At 42.0% G+C, this 25,161-nt stretch overlaps 1 protein-coding gene across 1 annotated transcript in view; it reads left to right on the forward strand.

Annotated features, from left to right (window-relative positions):
* The first annotated feature begins 846 nt into the window (after positions 1-846).
* The window catches only part of mylk4b (myosin light chain kinase family, member 4b), a 96,145-nt gene continuing 71,830 nt past the window's right edge, over positions 847-25,161 (forward strand). Inside the window, exons 1-3 of the mRNA XM_036978539.2 lie at positions 847-1,151; positions 20,273-20,456; positions 20,837-20,905. Of these exons, the coding sequence (XP_036834434.2) occupies positions 1,087-1,151; positions 20,273-20,456; positions 20,837-20,905 (318 nt within the window). The 5' untranslated portion in view covers positions 847-1,086. The remainder of the gene's footprint in view (positions 1,152-20,272; positions 20,457-20,836; positions 20,906-25,161) is intronic.

Here is a 25,161-nt window from a genome sequence, read left to right on the forward strand (position 1 = left end):
TCTTTTTGACCAGACAGCATCAGATAGGCCAAGATGGGCTACACATACAGAGAGGTGCTGTTTCGCTCGCTCGGATGCTTTCTCAGGAGAGATACATTCAGCCTTTTGCGATTTGAAAGAAAATTATGAAACACAGACGAAAGATACATCATTTGAATACACGCTACAGGATCTATATTCTTATATACATTTTTAAATGTTGATCCTCCCCTGTGGTCAGGCCTTTAAACCCCCATCATCTCTCTTCCTTATTTCAACCACTCTCCAGTTGTCAGCCCTCTCTTAACCTCATCTCCCTTACACCTCTCTTGCTGTCCCCCTCTCCCCTCCCCCTACTCCCCACCCCCTCTCCCCCATTCGGAGACTCATGGCGCTTCAGCATTCCAGGCATTCCATTTTAACAAGCCACATTCCCTGGAAGATCCCTCACTCCCATCTGTCCCTGTTGTCCCAGGAGTGAATGGAGGAGCAGAGAGATAGAGCCTCTTCTTATCTAGTTCATACCCCTCTTGCCTCTCCAGTCCCATCAATCCCTTCAACCCCTTCCCTTCTTTATATCTCCCCTGCCCCTCATGCCCCCTCCCTCCCTTTCCCCACCTCCTGATTCTGTACCCCCTCTACTCCCAATATCCCCCTCCCAGGACCTGCCCTTCATGCCCACTCCCTTCTTTGTACCCCTCCTCCTACTTCCCCTCCCTTCCTTCTCTATACCAACACCTGCCCCTCTCCTCCTCCCTCCTAACCCATCCTCCCATTATATTACCCCTCCTCCTCTTCCTACCTCCAAGCCTCTTATCCAGTTATACCCCTCCTCCTTGTCCTCCTTCTCCTCACCCCCGCCATACTATAGACTGATGTCCTTCAGGGCCCCACTACAGAGCAGAGTGACTCTTACTCCAGCCTTGTACACTGAGCTATCTCACTGTACACACAGAGAGGAGAGAAGTGGACATCTATAACCTGGTCTCTCCCCCCAGAGCTCACCTGAACACAGAGGTATACACTATAGTGTGACTCTTACTTAGATATCACCACGACTACCACTCACGAAAGGAGAGAGGGACAAGTAAACAGACGACCAAATCGATGAGAGATATGGGTGGGAAGGAGAAGAAGACTGTAGGCATTACCAATGTGCCAAAATACCAGGGGTGAGTGTCACTATATCCAATTTGCTTTAACAAATGGGCTCAAATGAGACGTGGAGATTTCATTGTCTTGAAATGTACAGCTGTGAAAAAAGTGGGAAACTTTTGATAATGCAAAACAATAATGAAAACAATCCGACCTTTTGATACATTTGCATTCTGGTATGACATTAGATCAGAGCAAATTACAGTAGTTTTAACCTCTTGTTAGCCTTTTCTATATATCTCTCTCTGTTATTCTACAGAGGTTCCGTGCAATCTCATGCGTGCACAATAACCATGCTGTGAATGTTAGCACCTCTTTCCCTTTGGTGTTGGTTGCATCCCATGCAAGGTGATAGCTAACAAGAAACACTGCACAAGAACACTCACCGTTTAGCTATCATACATTTAATGGTGCCCCATGAAACATTTTACAGATATTTGTTTAACTATTGGCATACAGGATAGCCCTTAGTGAATGTTAACCTTGCTATGACCCCAAAAACATAATTTGCTTGCATGTGAAGTCATTATATTGTTAACATTTCAACTGGAAAATGAGAACCACCAGAAAATCATTCTTTTTGTTATACTGTGTACACTGAAGGTAGCCAGCAAGCCACTCTGACAGGAAACAAACTTCAGAACTTAGGGTGGTACATTTTGTATTATTTGACCCATCCCTTGTTATCTATATCAAAGACTATATTGGGTATTAGTATATACACGTTAGGAAATTCACATTCAAGATGATGTTCTATGAATATTTGATGCGAATCAGAATGATTTATCTGACAGTATTGAATCGTTATTGAATGAAACCTTTCATATTCAATAATACCAGATGCTGTATAGGCTACTTCTCAACCTCACTTTTTCACTTTATCAATGTAATTCCTTTACTGCAAATAATGAATGAGCAAATGAGTGGAATAACAACACTTACAACGCAGACTGTACAACATCAACAACAACACTTACAACGCAGACTGTACAACATCAACAACAACACTTACAATGCAGACTGTACAACATCAACAACAACACTTACAATGCAGACTGTACAACATCAACAACAACACTTACAATGCAGACTGTACAACATCAACAACAACACTTACAATGCAGACTGTACAACATCAACAACAACACTTACAATGCAGACTGTACACCATCAACAACAACACTTACAATGCAGACTGTACAACATCAACAACAACAACACAATGCAGATTGTACAACATCAACAACAGCAACACTTACAATGCAGACTGTACAACATCAACAACAACAACACAACGCAGACTGTACAACATCAACAACAGCAACACTTACAATGCAGACTGTACAACATCAACAACAGCAACACTTACAATGCAGACTGTACAACATCAACAACAGCAACACTTACAATGCAGACTGTACAACATCAATAACAACAACACTTACAGCTGCTACAGTTTACATGTCCACACAGAGAGATTCATGTGCAGAGGTTTACACCAGGGAGATGTGAGATGTGACTTTCCACCGTGATTATTTTTGGTAATGCTGAAATGGGCGTACTAAAAGAAGGACTGTCTGCTTTGTTTTCTGCTGTTGAACGGAAAAGTACATTGGGTGGGACGAGGAGAGGGGTACAGTTACACTCTTCTGCAAGGTTGCTTGGCTGTCGCCGGTGTGAAGGATGGGGAAATAGTTTGTTTGTGTGTGTGTGTGTGTGTGTGTGTGTGTGTGTGAGAGAGAGAGAGAGAGAGAGACATGCTGCTAAGAAGGATAGATTAATGGCCTACATAAAATATTCATAAAAAAGAATTGCACACAGTCACAGCCACACACACACACACACACACAGCCACACACAGCCACACACACACACACACACACACACACACACACACACACACACACACACACACACACACACACACACACACACACACACACACACACACACACACACACACACAGTAAGCCTACAGAGCTGGGATTGGGTTCTGGAGGACTTGGTTGTTGTAATCGTATACACCCCCAGTCCAGACCTTCAGTAAGAGTAATGGCGATGACACTGTGATACTTTGACCATGGCGAATTCGGCTTTAGACACGATCAAAGCAGCGACGTGTGTGTGTGTGTGTGTGTGTGTGTGTGTGTGTGTGTGTGTATGGAATGTTGTTGGCTTGGATGGAGAAAATAATCCTGCTGATGGCTCATATATTATATTCTCTTTAATTACAATTAACTTAACAATAATTTGTTAGGTGGACTCTGTCATAGTGTCAGTTAGAGAGAGAGTGTCACACAATCACACATCTCCTCTTAGAGGACCTATAGTAATTAAAGAGAGGGAACAAACACCATCTACTTGACCTCATTGGGTATCTTTCTGGTAAACTTGTTGGTGTTTGGAGAGTGTGGTCAATTAGTACCAGGGAAGTTGGAGATCTACGTGTTGATCTCTGGCTAAAAGCCTTGGAGCTTTCAGTCAGATCTCCACATCTCTCTGGGCCAAAACTGCCTTCAAATACTATTTGAAATAATTTGAAATACTTTATATGTGGTTGATTGAGTTTACCTGTTGCAATGGAACCAATATAAAAGTCCTAAAAGTGCAAACCCATCCAACTGGCACTCAAAACAGGCTAAGGCAAACCCCTTTAAAGTTTTTGAATTTCAAATACTATTTGAACCTAGGCTTGACCATGAGAGGTGGTTGCCATGCAACTTAACCTTGACTACAAAAACAACAACACTCAGACTGAGACTGTGTCAAAGTTTGCACCCTATTCCTTATATAGTGCACTACTTTTGACCAGGACCCATAGGGTACACACACACACACACACACACACACACACAACCAGTCCGTCTCTCTTGCCTGAAGTTATGTGTTTGTCACTGGCTATGTTTATGTTTGCCTGCATCCCACTAGTATGTATCTGTATGTCCTTTCATGGTCATGCCAACTGGACTGGGTCAGTGACGTTCAGACATGACCCATTCTCTCACTCCTTCATTCTGAATGACCTCAGAGCTTGGTTTAGTTGAGAGATTGTTTCCATGTAGAGCAGGGCTTTCAAACTCATTGTCTAGCTTTCATTTGGGTGATTAGTAGCGAGTCAAGAAACTGTATGAATACAGGTCCATTATCTTTTCTATACAGTTTCGATTTGGTTTAAGTTATTTTAAAGTACACTATATATACAAAAGTATGTGGACACCCCTTCAAATTAGTAGATTTGGCTATTTAAGCCACACCATTGCTGACAGGTGTATAATGTGAGGTTGCGTGATGAATCACGCTTCACAATCGAGCAGTCTGACAGACAAATCTGCGTTTGGCGGATGCCAGGAGAAAGCTATCTGCCCCAACGCATAGTAAAGTAATGTTTGGTGGAGTAGGAATAATGGTCTGGGGCTGTGTTTCATGGTTCGGGCTAGGCCCCTTAGTTCCAGTGAAGGGAAATCTTAACTGTACAGCATACAATGAGATTCTAGACGATTCTGTGCTTCCAACTTTGTGGCAACAGTTAAGGAAATGTTTTCTCCTGGATTTATTTACACTTGCCATAACAAAGGGGTTGAATACTTATTGACTAAAGACATTTCAGCGTTTCTGTCATGTATTGTCATGTTGTGTCTTGTTTCTGTCCTTTCCCTTCACCCTGTCTCCCTCTGCTGGTCGTTATTAGGTTACCTTTTCTCCCCCTCTTTCCCCCAGCTGTTCCTTGTCTCCTCCTAACTACCTCGTCACCCCTTTTCCCACCTGTTCCCTTTTTCCCTCTGATTAGTCCTCTATATCTCTCTCTGTTTTTGTTTCTGTCTTTGTCGGATTCTTGTTTGTGTTATTCATGCCTGAACCAGACTATCGTCATGTTTGCTGCAACCTTGTCCTGTCCTGTCGGAATCTGCCGGTCCATCTGAGCCTACGTTTGTTTTGTTATTAAAGAAGCTCTGTTTACGTTAATTCGCTTTTGGGTCCTCATTCACGCACCTTAACAGTTTCATTCATTTAATTAATTTCAAAATGTTTCTGAAAACATAATTACACTTTGACATTATGTGTGTAGGTCAGTATCCCAAAAATCTAAATTTAATACATTTTAAATTCAGGCTGTAACACAACAAAATGTGGAAAAAGTTAAGGGGTGTGAATATTTTCTAAAGGCCCTGTAGCTAGTGACGTCAGCCTCGCGTGCTTGCTGATCAACACATGCGCACACACAAACACACACATGCACAAACAAACAAAAGCACGCATGCAGACACACACACACACACACTCACAGTTATAGAGATCCACACACCATGGGGTCCTTTGACAGAGCCACGCTACTTAACCTTTGGGAAAGGCGTACCGCTAGCGCCCGACCTCGACAACATCCGGTGAAATTGCAGAGTGCGAAATTCAAAAACACAACATTCGTAATATTAAACACTCATGAAAATACAAGGGTTATACATCGGTTAAAAGCTTAACTTCTTGTTAATCCAGCCGTTTTGTCAGATTTCAAAAAGGCTTTACGGCGAAAGCATACCATGCGATTATCTGAGAACAGAGCCCCACGTACAAAAGCATTTCCAACCAAGCAGATGCATCACGAAAGGTAGAAATAACGATAAAATAAATCACTTACCTTTGAAGATCTTTCTCTGTTTGCAATCCCAAGGTTCCCAGCTACATCACAAATGGTTGTTTTATTCGGTAAAGTCCTTCTTCATATCCCAAAAAGTCAGTTTAGTTGGCGAGCTTTATTCAATAATCCACCTGTTTCCCCTTGTTCAAAATGCATACAAAATGAATCCCAAACATTACCAATAAACTTCGTCCAAACAAGTCAAACAACGTTTCTAATCAATCCTCAGGTAGCCTAATATGTAAATAAACAATACAATTTAAGATGGGGAATAGTATATTCATTACCGGAGATAAATAACCAAGTGAACGCCCTCACCAGAGCGCGCCAAACATTTTCCAACTAAGCAGATGCATCACAAAAGTCAGAAATAGCTATAAAATAAATAATTTACCTTTGAAGATCTTCCTCTGTTTGCAATGCAAAGGGTCCCAGCTACATCACAAATGGTCGTTTTGTTCGATAAAGTCCTTCTTTATATCCCAAAAAGTCAGTTTAGTTGGCGCGCCTGACTCAGTAATCCACCGGTTTCCCTCGTTCAAAATGCATACAAATGAATCCCGTAAGTTACCATTAAACTTCTTCCAAATAAGTCAAACATTGATCCTAATCAATCCTCAGGTATCCTAATATGTAAATAAACTATACAATTTAAGATGGAGAATAGTATATTCATTACCGGAGATAAATAACGAAGTGCGCACCCTCACCGGAATGTGCTACAAACACTACAGCCAAAATGGGAGTCACTTACAAAAACTACAAACTCTAGCTCATTTTTCAAAAAACAAGCCTGAAACTCCTTCTAAAGACTGTTGACATCTAGTGAAAGCCCTAGGAACTGCAATCTGGGAGGTATTCCTTTTATATTCCCATTGCCAGCCATTGTAATCAGTGGTGAGCTGAAAAAAAACAAATTCTAGATGGATTGTCCTTCGGTTTTCGCCTGCCATATCAGTTGTGTTATACTCACATTCATTATTTTAACAGTTCTGGAAACTTTAGAGTGTTTTCTATCCAATACTACTAATTATATGTATAGCTTCTGGGCCTGAGTAACAGGCAGTTTACTTTGTGCACCTCATTCATCCAAACTTCCGAATACTGCCCCCTATCCTGAAGAAGTGTTAACGTTAAGTAATTGAGAATAACTGTGGATTTACATGGAGACAGGGAATGTGAACGAGTCAGTTCTACTCACACGCAAAGTGTGGACTAAACAGAAAAAAGTAATTTAATAGAATGTATTAGATTATGTCATTTGCTAAATGAGATTGTGATCCTGGAGGTTGGGTTTCTTTTCCACTGATGCCTCACAAAGAACATGATGTCCTATTTGTTTCCTACAGGGTGGAGAGACAGTGGGAGGTGTTTTCAACAAGATTAAAGGGTATGATTGCCCATCTCAAGGACTCAATCGATTGAGAATAATGTCATTTAAAGGTCCCTAGTTGTTGTTTTGAGCAGTCAAGTCCCCAAGTCATGCTATAAATAAGAATTTGTTCTTAACTGACTTGCCTTGTTAAATAATGGCAACCAACACAACAGAGGAATTGATTATGTTTGGCATGGCAACCAACACAACAGAGAAACTGATTATGTTTAGCATGGCAACCAACCCGACAGATGAATTGATTATGTTTGGCATGGCAAAGAAACACAACAGAGGAATTGATTATGTTTAGCATGGCAACCAACACAACAGAGGAATTGGCTATGTTTGGCATGGCAACCAACATGACAGAGGAATTGATTATGTTTAGCATGGCAACCAACACAACAGAGGAAATGATTATGTTTGGCATGGCAACCAACATGACAGAGGAATTGACTATGTTTGGCATGACAACCAACATGACAGAGGAATTGACTATGTTTGGCATGGCAACCAACACAACAGAGGAATTGGCTATGTTTGGCATGACAACCAACATGACAGAGGAATTGACTATGTTTGGCATGGCAACCAACACAACAGAGGAATTGGCTATGTTTGGCATGGCAACCAACACAACAGAGGAATTGGCTATGTTTGGCATGGCAACCAACACAACAGAATAATTGATTATGTTTAGCATGGCAACCAACACAACAGAGGAATTGGCTATGTTTGGCATGGCAACCAACACAACAGAATAATTGATTATGTTTAGCATGGCAACCAACACAACAGAGGAATTGGCTATGTTTGGCATTTTATTTATTTTTTTATTTTATTTTACCTTTATTTAACTAGGCAAGTCAGTTAAGAACAAATTCTTATTTTCAATGACGGCCTGGGAACAGTGGGTTAACTGCCTGTTCAGGGGCAGAACGACAGATTTGTACCTTGTCAGCTCGGGGGTTTGAACTCACAACCTTCCGGTTAACCTTCCGGTTACTAGTCCAACGCTCCAACGCGGCTACCCTGCCGCCCCACAACAGAGGAAATGATTATGTTTGGCATGGAAACCAACACGACAGAGGAATTGATTATGTTTGGCATGGCAACCAACACAACAGAGGAATTTATTATGTTTAGCATGGCAACCAACACAACAGAGGAATTGATTATGTTTAGCATGGCAACCAACACAACAGAGGAATTGATTATGTTTAGCATGGCAACCAACACAACAGAGGAATTGGCTATGTTTGGCATGGCAACCAACATGACAGAGGATTTGGCTATGTTTGGCATGGCAACCAACACGACAGAGGAATTGGCTATGTTTGGCATGACAACCAACATGACAGAGGAATTGGCTATGTTTGGCATGGCAACCAACATGACAGAGGAATTGACTATGTTTGGCATGACAACCAACAAGACAGAGGAATTGACTATGTTTGGCATGACAACCAACATGACAGAGGAATTGACTATGTTTGGCATGGCAACCAACACGACAGAGGAATTGGCTATGTTTGGCATGACAACCAACATGACAGAGGAATTGGCTATGTTTGGCATGGCAACCAACATGACAGAGGAATTGACTATGTTTGGCATGACAACCAACAAGACAGAGGAATTGACTATGTTTGGCATGACAACCAACATGACAGAGGAATTGACTATGTTTGGCATGATAACCAACATGACAGAGGAATTGACTATGTTTGGCATGGCAACCAACACAACAGAGGAATTGGCTATGTTTGGCATGGCAACCAACACAACAGAGGAAATGATTATGTTTGGCATGGCAACCAACACGACAGAGGAATTGATTATGTTTGGCATGGCAACCAACACAACAGAGGAATTGGCTATGTTTGGCATGGCAACCAACATGACAGAGGAATTGGCTATGTTTGGCATGACAACCAACATGACAGAGGAATTGGCTATGTTTGGCATGGCAACCAACATGACAGAGGAATTGGCTATGTTTGGCATGATAACCAACATGACAGAGGAATTGACTATGTTTGGCATGGCAACCAACATGACAGAGGAATTGGCTATGTTTGGCATGGCAACCAACATGACAGAGGAATTGGCTATGTTTGGCATGATAACCAACATGACAGAGGAATTGACTATGTTTGGCATGGCAACCAACATGACAGAGGAATTGGCTATGTTTGGCATGGCAACCAACACGACAGAGGAATTGGCTATGTTTGGCATGGCAACCAACATGACAGAGTAATTGGCTATGTTTGGCATGGCAACCAACATGACAGAGGAATTGGCTAAAGCACAAACAGATTGGCAACTAAGCTAAACAACCTCAACGACTGGTGCCATTTGATGTCCTAGATTGCCTTGTCATGGACTGTTCACTCGGGGGAAATGTTGTGTCTCCATGCTGGATCCCACACCTGTTTCCCTCCGCTTTGTCTTAACCCACCCTGTCAGTGTCTTACCCCCTGTCCACCATTCCAGTCCCTGGTCCCTGGTCCCCGGTCCCCAAATGCAATTTAATAAGTCTGAGTCCCAAATGGTACACCGGCTATTCCCTATAGTGCAGAAGTTTTGACCAGGGCCCATAGGCTGCCATTTTGGACATTTTGGACTAAGTATTAAAAGCTTGGCTATTTCCAGGCCAGATCAACTACTCTTGTGTTCCACATCGCAAGAACAGCCTTCTTGACAGAAATCAAAGACAACATACAGCATACAGTGCAGTAGTGTATGATAATTTCCTGATCATTAAATTCCACTTGTTAGCATTATAATCCTAATCACCATTTATTATGAGTATCACAATCCACACCTGAAACCCCCTGAAGACTTCTTCCAGTATAAAAAGATGGAAGGGAAATCTGATGCCGTGGGCTTGCATTGCGATATGTTTTGACGGACATGTCTGCTCTCATCACTGTACTCCTGTAGCACACTGCATTTCAGCTACGGAGGTTAAGCTATGCACAGAGCTTCATATCACCCTTCACACTATCTGTCTGTCTGTCTGTCGCTCCCTCTCTCGCTCTCTCTCTCTTTCCCCTCTCTCTCGCTCTCTCTCTCCCCCTTTCTCTCTCCCTCTCTCTCTCTCTGGCTCTCTCTCTCTCCCCCTTTCCCTCTCCCTCTCTCTCTCTCTCTCTCTCTGGCTCTCTCTCCCCCTTTCCCTCTCCCTCTCTCTCTCCCTCTTTTACGTTCTCTCCCTCTCGCCCTCTCTCTACCTCCCTATCTCGCTCTCTCTCGTTTTCTCCCTCTCTCTCGCTTGCCCTCTTTCGCAGGTGCGCATGCACCATGCACACACGCATGCACGCACATACACGCTCACACACACATAGAAACACACACTTAAATGCACATACTCATGGACGTACAGAAATACGCACCCTGTGTCTCTGTCTTTATGGTGTCTTTACGAGGTATGAGGCACACGCAGCTCTTCCTATCAGTTACATAGAGGGGATTATACAGTGGAAGACAGAGAGGACCTCTCCTGCTATCTGTGTTATGGACAGGGGTAAGTAAGGGGCAGATTAGGAAAACACACACAAACTGATGCATAGCTGAACCACACACGTAGCATGCACGCACACGCACACACATCATGAAACACAAACTACAGCATTGTCTCACACATTTCTATCCAAACACCAATCCTATCTTTAGCACTTTGTTACTATCCCACACTCTACTAGACTACTGTTCACCACTCTACCAGATGACTGTACACCACTCTACCAGACTACTGTACACCACTCTACTAGACTACTGTTCACCACTCTACCAGACTACTGTACACCACTCTATCAGACTACTGTTCACCACTCTACTAGACTAATGTACACCACTCTGCCAGACTACTGTACACCACTCTACCACACTACTTTACAACACTCTACCAGACTACTGTACACCACTCTACCAGACTACTGTACAACACTCTACCACTCTACTGTACACCACTCTACCAGACTACTGTACACCACTCTTCCAGACTACTGTACAACACTCTACCACTCTACTGTACACCACTATACCAGAATACTGTACCCCACTCTACCACACTACTTTACAACACTCTACCAGACTACTGTACACCACTCTACCACACTAATTTACAACACTCTACCAGACTACTGTACACCACTCTACCGGTCTACTGTACACCACTCTACCAGACTACTGTACACCACTCTACCAGAATACTGTACCCCAGTCTACCAGACTACTGTACACCACTCTACCAGAATACTGTACCCCAGTCTACCAGACTACTGTACACCACTCTACCAGACTACTGTACACCACTCTACCAGAATACTGTACCCCAGTCTACCAGACTACTGTACACCACTCTACCAGACTACTGTACACCACTCTACCAGACTACTGTACACAACTCTACCAGACTACTGTACACCACTCTACCAGACTACTGTACACCACTCTACCAGACTACTGTACACCACTCTACCAGAATACTGTACCCCAGTCTACCAGACTACTGTACACCACTCTACCAGACTACTGTACACCACTCTACCAGACTACTGTACACAACTCTACCAGACTACTGTACACCACTCTACCAGACTACTGTACACCACTCTACCAGACTACTGTACACCACTCTACCAGAATACTGTACCCCAGTCTACCAGACTACTGTACACCACTCTACCAGACTACTGTACACCCCTCTACACACACTGTACAACACTCTACCAAACTACTGTACACCACTCTACCAGACTACTGTACACCACTCTACCAGACTACTGTACAGCCTGCCTGCCTTCCTTTAACAGCTAACCCCTCTGTCCGTAACTTTTTACTTCCCACCACTCTGCCTCTCTGATGCTCCAAAAATAACCCCATTTAAAGCGGGTGACCCTACACCCCCCTGGGGTGACTCTCCACCCCCTGCCAGGAACACTGAGGTCCTAGATGTTCTCTGATGTCTGTTCAGGGCAGCCGTCGGCCCTGTAAATGAGGCATGCAAATGCTGCTATAAATTCTCCTTTAACCCCTAACCCCTCTATCCATGGCCTTTAACCCCTAACCCATCTGTCCATAGCCTTTAACCCCTAACCCTTCTGTCCATAGCCTTTAACCCCTAACCCCTCTGTCCATAGCCTTTAACCCCTAACTGCTCTGTCCATATCCTTTAACCCCTACCCCTCTATCCATAACCTTTAACCCCTAACCCATCTGTCCATATCATTTTACCCCTAACCCCTCTGTCCATAGCCTTTAACCCCTAACCCTTCTGTCCATAGCCTTTAACCCCTAACCCATCTATCCATAGCTTTTAACCCCTAACCCTTCTGTCAATAGCCTTTAACCCCTAACCCTTCTGTCCATAGCTTTTAACCCCTAACCCTTCTGTCCATAGCTTTTAACCCCTATACCCTTCTGTCCATAGCCTTTAACCCCTAACCCTTCTGTCCATAGCCTTTAACCCCTAACCCCTCTGTCCATAGCCTTTAACCCCTAACTGCTCTGTCCATATCCTTTAACCCCTATACCCTTCTGTCCATAGCCTTTAACCCCTAACCCTTCTGTCCATATCCTTTAACCCCTATACTCTTCTGTCCATAGCCTTTAACCCCTAACCCTTCTGTCCATAGCCTTTAACCCCTAACCCTTCTGTCCATAGCCTTTAACCCCTAACCCTTCTATCCATGGCCTTTAACCCCTAACCCTTCTGTCCATAGCCTTTAACCCCTAACCCCTCTGTCCATAGCTTTTAACCCCTAACCCCTTTGTCCATAGCCTTTAACCCCTAACCCTTCTGTCCATAGCCTTTAACCCCTAACCCCTCTATCCATAGCCTTGAACCCCTAACCCTTCTGTCCATAGCCTTTTACCCCTAACCCCTCTGTCCATAGCTTTTAACCCCTAACCCCTCTGTCCATAGCTTTTAACCCCTAACCCCTCTATCCATAGCCTTTAACCCCTAACCCCTAACCCCTCTGTCCATAGCTTTTAACCCCTAACCCCTTTGTCCATTGCCTTTAACCCCTAACCTCTCTATCCATAGCTTTTAACCCCTAACCCCTCTGTCCATAGCCTTTAACCCCTAACCCCTTTGTCCATTGCCTTTTACCCCTAACCCCTGTGTCTATAGCATTTAACCCCTAACCCCTCTGTCCATAGTCTTTAACCCCTAACCCCTCTGTCCATAGTCTTTAACCCCTAACCCCTCTGTCCATAGCCTTAACCCCTAACCACTCTGTCCATAGTCTTTAACCCCTAACCCCTCTCTCCATAGCCTTTAACCCCTAACCCCTCTGTCCATAGTCTTTAACCTCTAACCCCTCTGTCCATAGCCTTTAACCCCTAACCCCTCTGTCCATAGTCTTTACCCTCCCACCCCTCTGCCCCTCTGATGTCCCAATAAGGCATGAAAATGCTGCTTTTAATATACTATTAAAAACAGCCCCAAAAAAACAGACAGGCGGCTGGTCAGGGTTGTAGCCGGGTCACGTGTCAAGAGTTTAGTCGTGCTAGAAATGTCCGTAGTCGAGTTACTAGGGAGGGACTGACTGTTTGTGGTGTGCTAGCAGAGTTTCCTGGTGCTTTTGGGTTTTATTTAAAAGGAGTAGTAGAAATGGTTTATGCATAAATCTGGTATTGAGACTCGCTTGAGAAAGATGACTTGGATAGAAGCTTCAAGTTATTAGAGCTTGTTCTTCAGTGAGAGCTGTCACTGTCTTGACTGCTGGTATGTTGATGGTTTCCTCTCCAGCAGTGTCTTCCTAGTCGTTTAGTTAAACCACAAACATTATCACCTCCTCAAAGGAATCCATTTCTTAATCATCATCTACATTCTGACACCTCAATTCCACTTCCTCTCCATACCCTCCTCTAGTAACTCATTCTGGTAACCTATTCTAGTAACTCATTCTGGTAACCTATTCTAGTAACTCATTCTGGTAACCTATTCTAGTAACTCATTCTGGTAACCTATTCTAGTAACCCATTCTGGTAACCTATTCTAGTAACTCATTCTGGTGACCTATTCTGGTAACTCATTCTGGTAACCTATTCTAGTAACTCATTCTGGTAACCTATTCTAGTAACTCATTCTGGTAACCTATTCTAGTAACCCATTCTGGTAACCTATTCTAGTAACTCATTCTGGTAACCTATTCTAGTAACCCATTCTGGTAACCTATTCTAGTAACCCATTCTGGTGACCTATTCTAGTAACCCATTCTGGTAACCTATTCTAGTAACTCATTCTGGGAACCTATTCTAGTAACCCATTCTGGTAACCTCTTCTAGTAACCCATTCTGGTAACCTCTTCTAGTAACCCATTCTGGTAACCTCTTCTAGTAACCCATTCTGGTAACCTATTCTAGTAACCCATTCTGGTAACCTATTCTAGTAACTCATTCTGGTGACCTATTCTGGAAACTCATTCTGGTAACCTATTCTAGTAACTCATTCTGGTAACCTATTCTAGTAACCCATTCTGGTAACCTATTCTAGTAACTCATTCTGGTAACCTATTCTAGTAACTCATTCTGGTAACCTATTCTAGTAACTCATTCTGGTAACCTATTCTAGTAAACCATTCTGGGAACCTATTCTGGTAACCCATTCTGGTAACCTCTTCTAGTAACCCATTCTGGTAACCTATTCTGGTGACCTATTCTGGTAACACTCCAACATATTCACGAAAGACAGGTTGGTTGTTTAGCAACAAAACCGATGGTGCACAACTTTGGGGCAAAAGACACAGGGTTGTAAACTATATTTAGTCTCCAAATGTTTATTGAAAACATAAATACATTTGCACAATGAGCACTTGTTGTCTCTGAAATACATTGTTACAGTTGGTTAGCCAGTTAATGTATTTTAGCCATATTAGCATAGACGTGACATCAGTCAAAACACCTCTAAACAAGACATGGTTTCAAGAACAAGATAAACTAGCTGAAACAAGCCACCTATGATTCCCCACACGGCAGCTTCTTGTTGCTAACTATCTGATCATTCAGAATCATAACAACACAACACTCTGCGATGCATGCACATCATTTTCGTGATGTTGTCAGGCAACCCGTCTATTGAGACAAAGAGGTGATACTAAGAGATATGGACTTATCTCCATTAGGCTAAACATCTCCTAAATGATTCAAAGCTGAGACTTTTGTATTGAATCCTCATGTATGTCAATGGGAGAGTTGTGCTCATCTTTGGTGGAAAACTGTTCCCACTAACCATTGTCCAATGTTTCTAACATGATTTGGTTAAGTCTCTTAAGGCTTTTGTGTTTTAATATTTGTGTTCTGTAATGTAGACATAGAAGTTGCTTTGAATGTTGTAAAATAAACTGTGTGTGGCACAGGACAGAAATAGAGAGGAAGAACAGGTGTGTTTCTGCCTGACAGGCTGTGTGGTTTCAACACTGCTGACTGAGGGTGAAATACAACACTGATAAATAGTCCCTTTGATTCTGAGGAAGAAGAAAGAGGACCTTGAGGGGAGTGGGATGGGAAGAAGGCAGCAGTCTGCGGGACTAACCTGAATTTGCAGACCACTTGCCCTTGCCGACGTCTGTAAAACCCGTATCACACTAATGAGCTGAGCCGAGCCAAGCCCTGGTCTACTTACGAATCCATCATTTGACAGAAATATGCTGGAAAGGACAGTGTGAAAACATAATATCCACAGCGGTATAATGTGGTTTGGGTCGGCACAATACTAGCCTGAGCCTGTTGACCACTTGCTGATCTGGCGATATACAGAAGTGTCAAATTTCACACTCATATTGTTGCTTAAAAAATAATTGAAGGATCACTAATTGTTGTTTGGAACACCCCAAAGGAGTTGTCATCATGTCATATTATACACTTGTTGCGATGACCTCTGTAATTGTTAGGCTTGGGAACCTCATTGCCACTATGCAGATAAATATATCAGCAGTCACTAGCTGTCCTTGGGGATCAGCAGGTAAAAAGCTAGGCCTGCTGTCGCCGCATGGGCTGTCAGTATAGATGCCTGCTTTGTACCATCACTCAACAGAGTTAGATTGTAAAACCGTCCCATTGGAATGGCGGATTAGCGAGATTAGCAAGAGAGATTGAGAGTAAGATCTTTACAGCTACCAGTATTTCAAAGCACTGCCATCATTCTCAGATATAGACAGCTTCAATGGAGCTGGAATCTGATGATTGAATGATACTGTATTAGGACCTGTAGATGTGTAATTTATATTATTTGTTTTGTAATATATTATTTTACATTATTATTAGAATTCTTTACAATAAAAAAACATACATAGACAAAAAATAATAGACAACTTAACATTTACACACATTTCCACAAACATTAATGATGTCACACTTGCTCAGACCCACATGTTCCCACTGTATCCACACTGTCATGTGTGCTCCCTCTCCGGCCTCTAGGTCACCAGGCTGCTCATTATGGCGCACACCTGTCACCATCGTTATGCGCACATCAGACTCACCTGGACTCCATCACTTCCCTGATTACCTTCCCTATATATGTCACTCCCTTTGGTTCCTTCCCCAGGCGTCATTGTTTCTGTTTCTGTGTCATGTCTGTGTGTTGTCCGTGTTTCTTATTTTGTATTATGTTGTGTTTATTTATTAAAACACTCACTCCCTGAACTTGCTTCCTGACTCTCAGCACACATCGTTACACACACCCAATGTTTTTTGTAATGCTTGTTGTTTCTAATGCCCCACATGACTTCAAATTGTGTTATGTTGTTTCTGTCCATAGATTTTTTTTCCAAAATGTAAATAAAGCATTTGATTCTTCCATTCTCTTAATGTTGGAGTTTCATTTGACTTCCATTATTTAAGTAAGAGCTTCTTCCGTATAAGTGACAAAAAGAGAATTGTCCAACCCATTGTGTATCTCACCACACCTCAATATGCCATGTCTTGAATATGCAGATGGATTAAAAGTAAACGTACATTGTAAATCTTCTGACAGCCAGCTTTCTAACTGACCATAACTTTTGGACTTTATAGCATGCCCAGACGGAGTATATCTTATCTATCTTATGAGTATATTTTTCCCTCAACATTGCTCTGATGTCCAAAATCTTTCAGGTCAAAATTTTGTGAACTAGAATATGCATATCCTTGATTCAGGGCCTGAGCTACAGGCAGTTAGATTTGGGTATGTCATTTTAGGCGAAAATTGGAAAAAAGGGGCGGATCCTCCATTTTTTTGGTAGATTATAAATTATTTATTTTTTCTTCAGTTTTTTCCGTGTTCATTTTATACCCTTGAGATTTTAGAGTATTCAATTCATAATGTTTTTTACAAGGGGTGCATTGACTTTTTTATTTTAGTCAGGTATATCAGAAGATTGTCGGCAAATACGTTTTGTTTATATTCATGTTTACCAATACTGATACCTCTTAAGTTTGGGTCTGGTCTAAATCTTTCTGCAAGTGGTTCAATTGCCAGTGCAAACAGGAGACATCCCTGCCTCGTGTCCCTATCTAAAGTTTTTTAACAGATAAAGTATTATTAGTGTATATTTTTGCTTTAGGATATTTATATAATATCTTTTTAAATGTATTATTTCAGCTGGAAAGTTGAATGCTTCCAACGTTTTTAATGGGAAAGGCCACTTTGTCCCAGAATATAAAATACAATTCTATGGGAAAGCTGTCCATCCCTGGTGCTTTTCTCCGTGTGACTATTTGAACAGTGTCTAATATACATTTTCTTTCTATTTTTTGTGATACATTTTTATCTAATGATAGTTTCTTCAGGGTTATTGAGTCTAAAAAGGCTGTAGTATCAGTCCAACTATTATTTAATTGTTTTTATAGATTTTCATAGAAGCTTTAAAAAATGTATTAATAGCATCGTTGTTTCTAATTAAAGCATTTGTATCCGTATCTATTAAAATTATAACTAGTTTGGCGTGTATTCATTTTGTCAGGGCTGCGAGGTGTTTGCCAGGTTTATTTGCCATTATATCATCATGCTTTATTTTAGTTTAAGCTGTAGTTGTTGGCACTCTTCAAAAGTACAAGATCATATTACTATATCAGTTCAGAAATGTTTGTTTCTTCATTACCTTGTAAAAATTTGTTTATGGGTTGTTTAATTTGAACTTCTAACTCAGATTAAATTTTTGCCGAGTAAAAGCATCCCAAATTATGTGGTGGCTACATTTGTAATGGTAAAAGTATTTTCTGTTGGTGTAAATAAGCATGGATTTTAGAAACCAGTATACAGTATTGTTACGTGCATAAAAAAGTAGTTAATTCTTGAATAGGTTTTCTTACTTTGATTTATTTATTTTTTAGTGGTATCCAGTTGTTAGTAGTTATTGTCTTATCGCTGCAACTCCCGTACAGACTCAGAGAGGCAAAGGTTGAGAGCCATGTGTCCTCCGAAACACAACACAACCCAAGCCAAGCCAAGCTTCTTGACACAGAACGCATCCAACCTGGAAGCCAGCCGCACCGATGTGTTGGAGGAAACACCGTACACCTAGCGACCTGGTCAGCGTGCACTGTTGAGACAAGTATATCCCTACCGGCCAAGCCCTCCCTAACCCAATTGTGCGCCGCCCCATGGGCCTCCTGGTCACGGCTGGCTGCGACAGAGCCTGGGCTCGAACCCAGAGTCGCTGGTGGAACAGCTAGCGCTGCGATGCATCGCCTTAGACCACAGCGGCACCCGGGAGGCCCTTTAGTCTTTTATCGTTGGGAATAATAATCTCCAGCTGTCCTGGAAAATATTTGTAGAGATTAACATTTTCAGCCTTTTTGGAGGGGGTCCCTTTTTTATTGCTGTGTCTCTAACTTGCTGAATGCTTGATTTAGGTCACCGACTAAAATAATACTTTCTGTCTGGGGTTGATCTAATATAGCTTAAGTTCTATCTAAAATAAAAGCAGGTTTGTCTCTGGGGGGATATACAATGAAATCAATGTGTATTTGCAAAATGAGAAAACGTCCTTCTTGGTCCCTGTGCTGGGATATAAGGGGAAAGGGTGTATTCTTATTTATCAGGATGACTTAACCTCTGCTGTTACTACAGTAGGTGCCAGCATATATATGACTCTCCAAATCTTACTTTTTAAATTTTATGAAGTGCAGCTCTTGCAGGAAAATCACATCTGCCGATAATCTCATGTAATGTTTTTGTAGCCATCATGACGGCACCGACCACCACTCTTCTCCACCTAGCAGACAGGTCCTGTATGAAATAAAAGGACTGGCCTTGGATTTGGATCTCCTTTACCCCCTGTGCCTTCATAATGTTGACTTTGATCTGATAGTTCCACAGTTTGAAGATTACCATGCAAGGGTATTTAGCATTCTTCTGTTTCATGGCGATTCTATGGCATCGTTCCAGATCCTCTGGTGACATACCCACGTCAAGTTCTTCTGATATCAGTTTGACCACGTAGCTGGAAAGATCTCCTTTTTCCTCATCTTCCAGTGAGGACAATATTCTCATGTTGTTTTGTCTCATTCTGTTTTCTTGCTGGTCCAATTCATCTTCTAAAGTTTGCAACTTTGTTTACAAAATGCTCATTTTGTTGTCTTGTTCGTTCATGCACAAGCCTTGTTTGTGCATGTCTGACACGATAGCGAATGTACTTCTTTAACAACAGATTGTAGCAGTTAGTTTTGGTGAGGTGAGCATTGAGATCATTTTAGCTTTGTTTTCCTGGATATGCTTTAGCTGTTCATTACTCTCGTTTGGGTCTCCAAGTTGCTCCTTGTCTTTTCCTCTGGGGGAAGCCATGGCTTGTTGGATTTGTGTCGCCGCACTGCTTTACCAACTGTTGGTTCACTGTTGTACATAACTGACCACTCACTCTCTCCCATTTGCTTTGGGAAATTTTTATTTTTTTATTTTAGAGACTTAATTTCATCTTTGTTTTCTGGTTTCTACATATAACCAGTTTTGTCGGTACAAACGGAGCTACTCACAGCCCATGTGTCCTATCGGTACACACATGTGCCACTCTTCTCTTAGATGTGCAATTCAATATTATATGGGAGAGACATATTTCCTCTCATGGGCAATACAATATTCTTCTATTCTATTCCAAACTGATCTAATTTTGTTTGTTTGTACGTTGTGGGTGTAGGTCAGACAAGAAGCCTTCCCCATGCTGTGAAAGCCATAGCAGTGAGTCAGCCCCAGGAAGCAGAAAGCAGAATGGCAAAGTCCATCAGACCCGCTTGCCGTTCTTCAGACACCTGGAGAAGGTGGAGACCATGAGGAGCTTCTGGGAGCTCAAACATGTGAAGCAGGAGGGAGAACGACAACAGGTTGGGCCAGCACCCCAAATACTCACATATTTGTTCCCATCAATCTTCTTATCTCTTATCTGTACACTCATTCATACCTTAACCCTCGACAAGTAGGGTCATTACCCCCATCCTCACCTTTAACCGAACAGGTAGGGCTATTACCACCGATCCTCGCCTACACCCCCTCCAACAGTGGAGTCTGCACCCAAAACCTTCACCTATACCCCTCATTCTCTTACCCCCTAAATGTATAATCTTTGCCCCCCAACCCTCATTCATAACATAAACATAACCCCCTTAACTTAACCCCTCATTATCTCACCTTTCAGGCTACCCCCAATCCTCACCGTTTACCCTCTTCATCCTCTCACCTGTACCTCTCATCCTCTCACATTTAGGGTAGCCCCTGCCCTCAGCTATTGCCCCTCATCCTCAAGCAAGTGGAGAAGAAAGGAGACCATCAACAGGTAGGACCATTACCCCTCTCTTTACACCATCATTGTCAAGTGTGAACCTAATTAAGAATTTAATTGTACTGTGTACCTTGTGTATCCTGTGCATACAGGGCTCTAAAGTGCGACCATTGCAATGAAATATTTTGCTGTGCAACCAGGAGTTTTATTTTGGGAGCACTGTGTCTCCCAGATAATATTTTTTGTAATGATGAGGCTTCACTGTACCTTTGTTTCCAAGTGCCCTAGATAAACAAGGGGGTGCAGATTCGTTAGCATTATGGCTGCACAATTACTACAGTGAAAACGGCTTACTTCTAGCCCAACCAGGTCAAAAGTTCTGACCGGGACCGCATTTTATTTTCATAAACCATGCCTTGGGCATTCTAAAACTACTCGCGCGTCGACCTTTCTTTACACGTTGTTGAGTCACGTTGCCCCATCGGCTAGCTAGCTAACGACGTGTTAACTTTACCAGTATATTAAAACATTTGGGGGCGCAGAAATAAAAGGGAAAGGGAGAGCTTCTTCTTCAGGAGATCAATGACTATGACTCTGATAAAATAAAGGTTAAATCAAAAAAGATAATGGCAAATGAATGAGTGACATATCTACAAGTAGTCATCACAAACCTGACGTTTTTAAAGAGATAGTGTACAATGTTCAATGTAATGCATCTCAATCAGAAAATAGAGCATTTACACAATGTAGAAACCTAATATTCCAAAAATTACTTTGTAATTTCAATGACAGGTATTTACAGTGTTACGTGTTAGTTTATAGGGCACAACATGTGCTTCAAATTACCTATAATTTATATTGGCCCAATATAGGCTGTACTATTTCATGTAGTGCCCCTAACTTTTTTTTAAATTCGGAGCACCAGTGCTATCAATTATTTATTTTTTATTTAGAGCCCTGTGTGCATATGACAAATAAACTTGACTTGACTCACTAAGCTAAGCCTGTGTTCACTCTCCTATTCAGAGCCTTGTTTTTATATCTGGTTGGTATAGCCTGTTATTAAAGCCGGTGGTTAAAGTCTGTGGATATAGCCTGGGGTTATAGCCTGTGGGTATAGCCTGTAGGTATAGCCTGTGGATATAGCCTGGGGTTATAGCCTGTGGGTATAGCCTGTGGGTATAGCCTGTGGTTATAGCCTGTGGTTAAAGCCTGTGGTTATAGCCTGTGGGTATAGCCTGTGGTTATAGCCTGTGGGTATAGCCTGTGGGTATAGCCTGTGGTTATAGCCTGTGGTTAAAGCCTGTGGGTATAGCCTGTGGTTAAAGCCTGTGGTTATAGCCTGTGGGTATAGCCTGTGGGTATAGCCTGTGGTTATATCCTGTGGGTATAGCCTGTGGTTATAGCCTGTAGTTATAGCCTGTGGTTATAGCCTGTGGTTATAGTATAGGCACAGGTGCTTTACTTACTGTCCTCTGTTTGTATCACCAGTTGCCTTAAATAAGCAGATCCTTTAGTTCAGGCAGGACCTATTCTGCCCCCCACACCTGTTGGCCTGCACTGACTGGTGTAACACTTCACTTCTAACACAAGAGGAGGCTAAGGCTCTGTGATTCTGCATTCAGAGACTATCTCACACGCTACAGTGGACGTGATTGTGCCGAGATGATAGCACTGAAGACAGCATTTGAATAAGAACCACCACAAGGTGGTGTCTAGGGACTGAGTAAGATGTGTTGTGTTGGTATATTTCACAATAGTTCAACAGAAAGCCACAGTAATGTGCTGCTATTGAACATGCCATGAGTGTATTTCGGCTATACTGTATCTGTGTGGATTTTTTTTTTCTTTCCCATGAGTGTGTGGGCTTGTAGAGGTCAGATATCCAATACGAAGTGGTCTTGTCACAGCGGTGTATTGCTGTCAGTGCCTACAACTAAAGTAGAAAAACAATCACGATCATATTATGATAATTTCAAGCACAACCTCCTTCAAAAATAGCTGCTATGATTGATTGTATTTTGTGAACCAGGGTGGATTCGGAGTGTGTTTGTGCATCACAGCAGAAGTGCATTCTCTTCTTCAGGCTGAACATCAAATTAAATGTGGTCTGCTTTCCCTTTCTATATGTACTACTGTTGCCCAAGCTACAGCCAATGAGAGCCCAAGGAAATGTTCCAATCAGACTCTGCCTCATGTGCAACTCAAGATCCCTGGCTATTTGAATCTAACTGCATCTACATTCTCTCTCTCAGCATGTTCCAGGGCATCAAGGCACTGCACAGATTCACAAATTGTATTCACATATAGGTATTCACAATGCACAATGATTTGTAGATCAGTGATTCTAAACAGCACCTTGCTCCAGCAATCATCTCTCTCTTGCTCGTTTTCTGTCTTGTTTATCTAAGAGAAGGATGTATTTTGACACAACAGACCAGTAGCTGTGTTTACAAGGCAGCTTCTCTTCTGTTCCTTACTGAGGTCAGGTTCCTTTCAAATGTATTTCTGACAGGTCCTGCTCTCTAACCCTTGCTTTCGTCCCAAATTGCACCATGTTCCCTATTTATTGCTTTCATTTTGACCAGAACCCATAGGGAATAGTGTTCTATATCAGTAATATGGTGCTATTTGGGATGCATCCCTGTTCTCTGCTCTCCCACCTGCTGCTGCCTGTTAAAGGTCCAGGAGACCACTGCTGGGATATAGTTCACAGAGTGCATAGGTGGCATTTGGACTGCCAAATAGAAGTAATTTGAAATTAAAGATATTACTTTTACATTTGATACTTAAGTATATTTTTGCAATTGCATTTACTTTTGATACTTACAGTGCATTCAGAATGTATTCAGACCCCTTGACTTTTTTTCACATTTTACTACATTACAGCCTTATTCTAAAATGTATTAAATATTTTTTTACTCATCAATCTACACCCAATGCCCCCTAATGACAAAGCAAAAACAGGTTTTTAGAAATTTTTACAATTTTATTTAAAAAAATACCTTATTTACACAAGTATTCAGATCCTTTGCTATGAGACTCGAAATTGAGCTCAGGAGCATCTTGTTTTCATTGATCATCCTTGAGATGTTTCTACAACTTGATTGGAATCCACCTGTGGTAAATATAATTGATTGGACATGATTTGGAAAGGTACACACCTGTCTACATTAGGTCCCACAGTTGACAGTGCATGTCAGAGCAAAAACCAAGTCATGAGGTTGAAGGAATTGTCCATAGAGCGCCGAGACAGGATTGTGTCAAGGTACAGATGTGGGGATGGGTACTGAAAAATATCTGCAGCATTGAAGGTCCCCGAGAACACAGTGGCCTCCATCTTTCTTAAATGGAAGAAGTGCGGAACTACCAAGACTCTTCCTAGAGCTGGCCGCCCAAAGGAGAAAGGCCTTGGTCAGGGAGGTGACCAAGAACCCGATGGTCACTCTGACAGAGCTCCAGTTCCTCTGTGGAGATGGGAGAAGCTTCCAGGAGGACAACCATCTCTGCAGCACTCCACCAATCAGGCCTTTATGGTAGAGTGGCCAGACGGAAGCCACTCCTCAGTAAAAGGCACCATGAGAAACAAGATTCTCTAGTCTTATGACACCCATAATAATATTTTAGCAAAAATGTCTAAAAACTTGTTTTTGCATTGTCATTATGGGATATTTTGTTTGGAAAAAAAAACAATTAAATCGATTTTAGAATAAGGCTGTAACGTAACAAAATTGAGAAAAGTCCAAGGGGTCTGAATACTTTCCGAATGCACTGTAAGTATATTTAAAACCAAATACTTTCATACTTTTACTCAAATAGTATTTTACTGGGGGACTTTCACTTTTACTTGAGTCATTTTCTATTAAGGTATTTTTACTTTTACTCAAGTATGACAATTGGGTACTTTTCCACCACTGATTTTATCCATTCATGTGTGCATACATTTTCCTAAGGGTGGCCTAGCAGGAATCCATCCACTCTCCTTGGTGTTGAGAGCCATATGGTACTTGCACACAAACACATTATGCACCTGCAGACACACAGAATACACATACAGATTCATGTGTGTGTGTGTGTGTGTGTGTGTGTGTGTGTGTGTGTGTGTGTGTGTGTGTCTGTGTGTGTGTGTGTGTGTGTAAGTGAGTGTGTGTGACTGAGAGTGAGAGAGAGAGAGAATGAGAGAGAACGAGAGAGAACAAGTGAGAGAGAGAGAGAGAAAGAGAGAGAGAGAGAGAGGGAGAGAGAGAGAGAGAAAGAGAGGGAGAGAGAGAAAGAGAGAGAGAGAGAGAGAGAGAGAGTGAAATAAAGCT

The sequence above is a fragment of the Oncorhynchus mykiss genome, chromosome 5, assembly GCF_057628025.1.
Source record: "Oncorhynchus mykiss isolate SJ-2025 chromosome 5, ASM5762802v1, whole genome shotgun sequence".
NCBI classification, from domain to species: domain Eukaryota; kingdom Metazoa; phylum Chordata; class Actinopteri; order Salmoniformes; family Salmonidae; genus Oncorhynchus; species Oncorhynchus mykiss.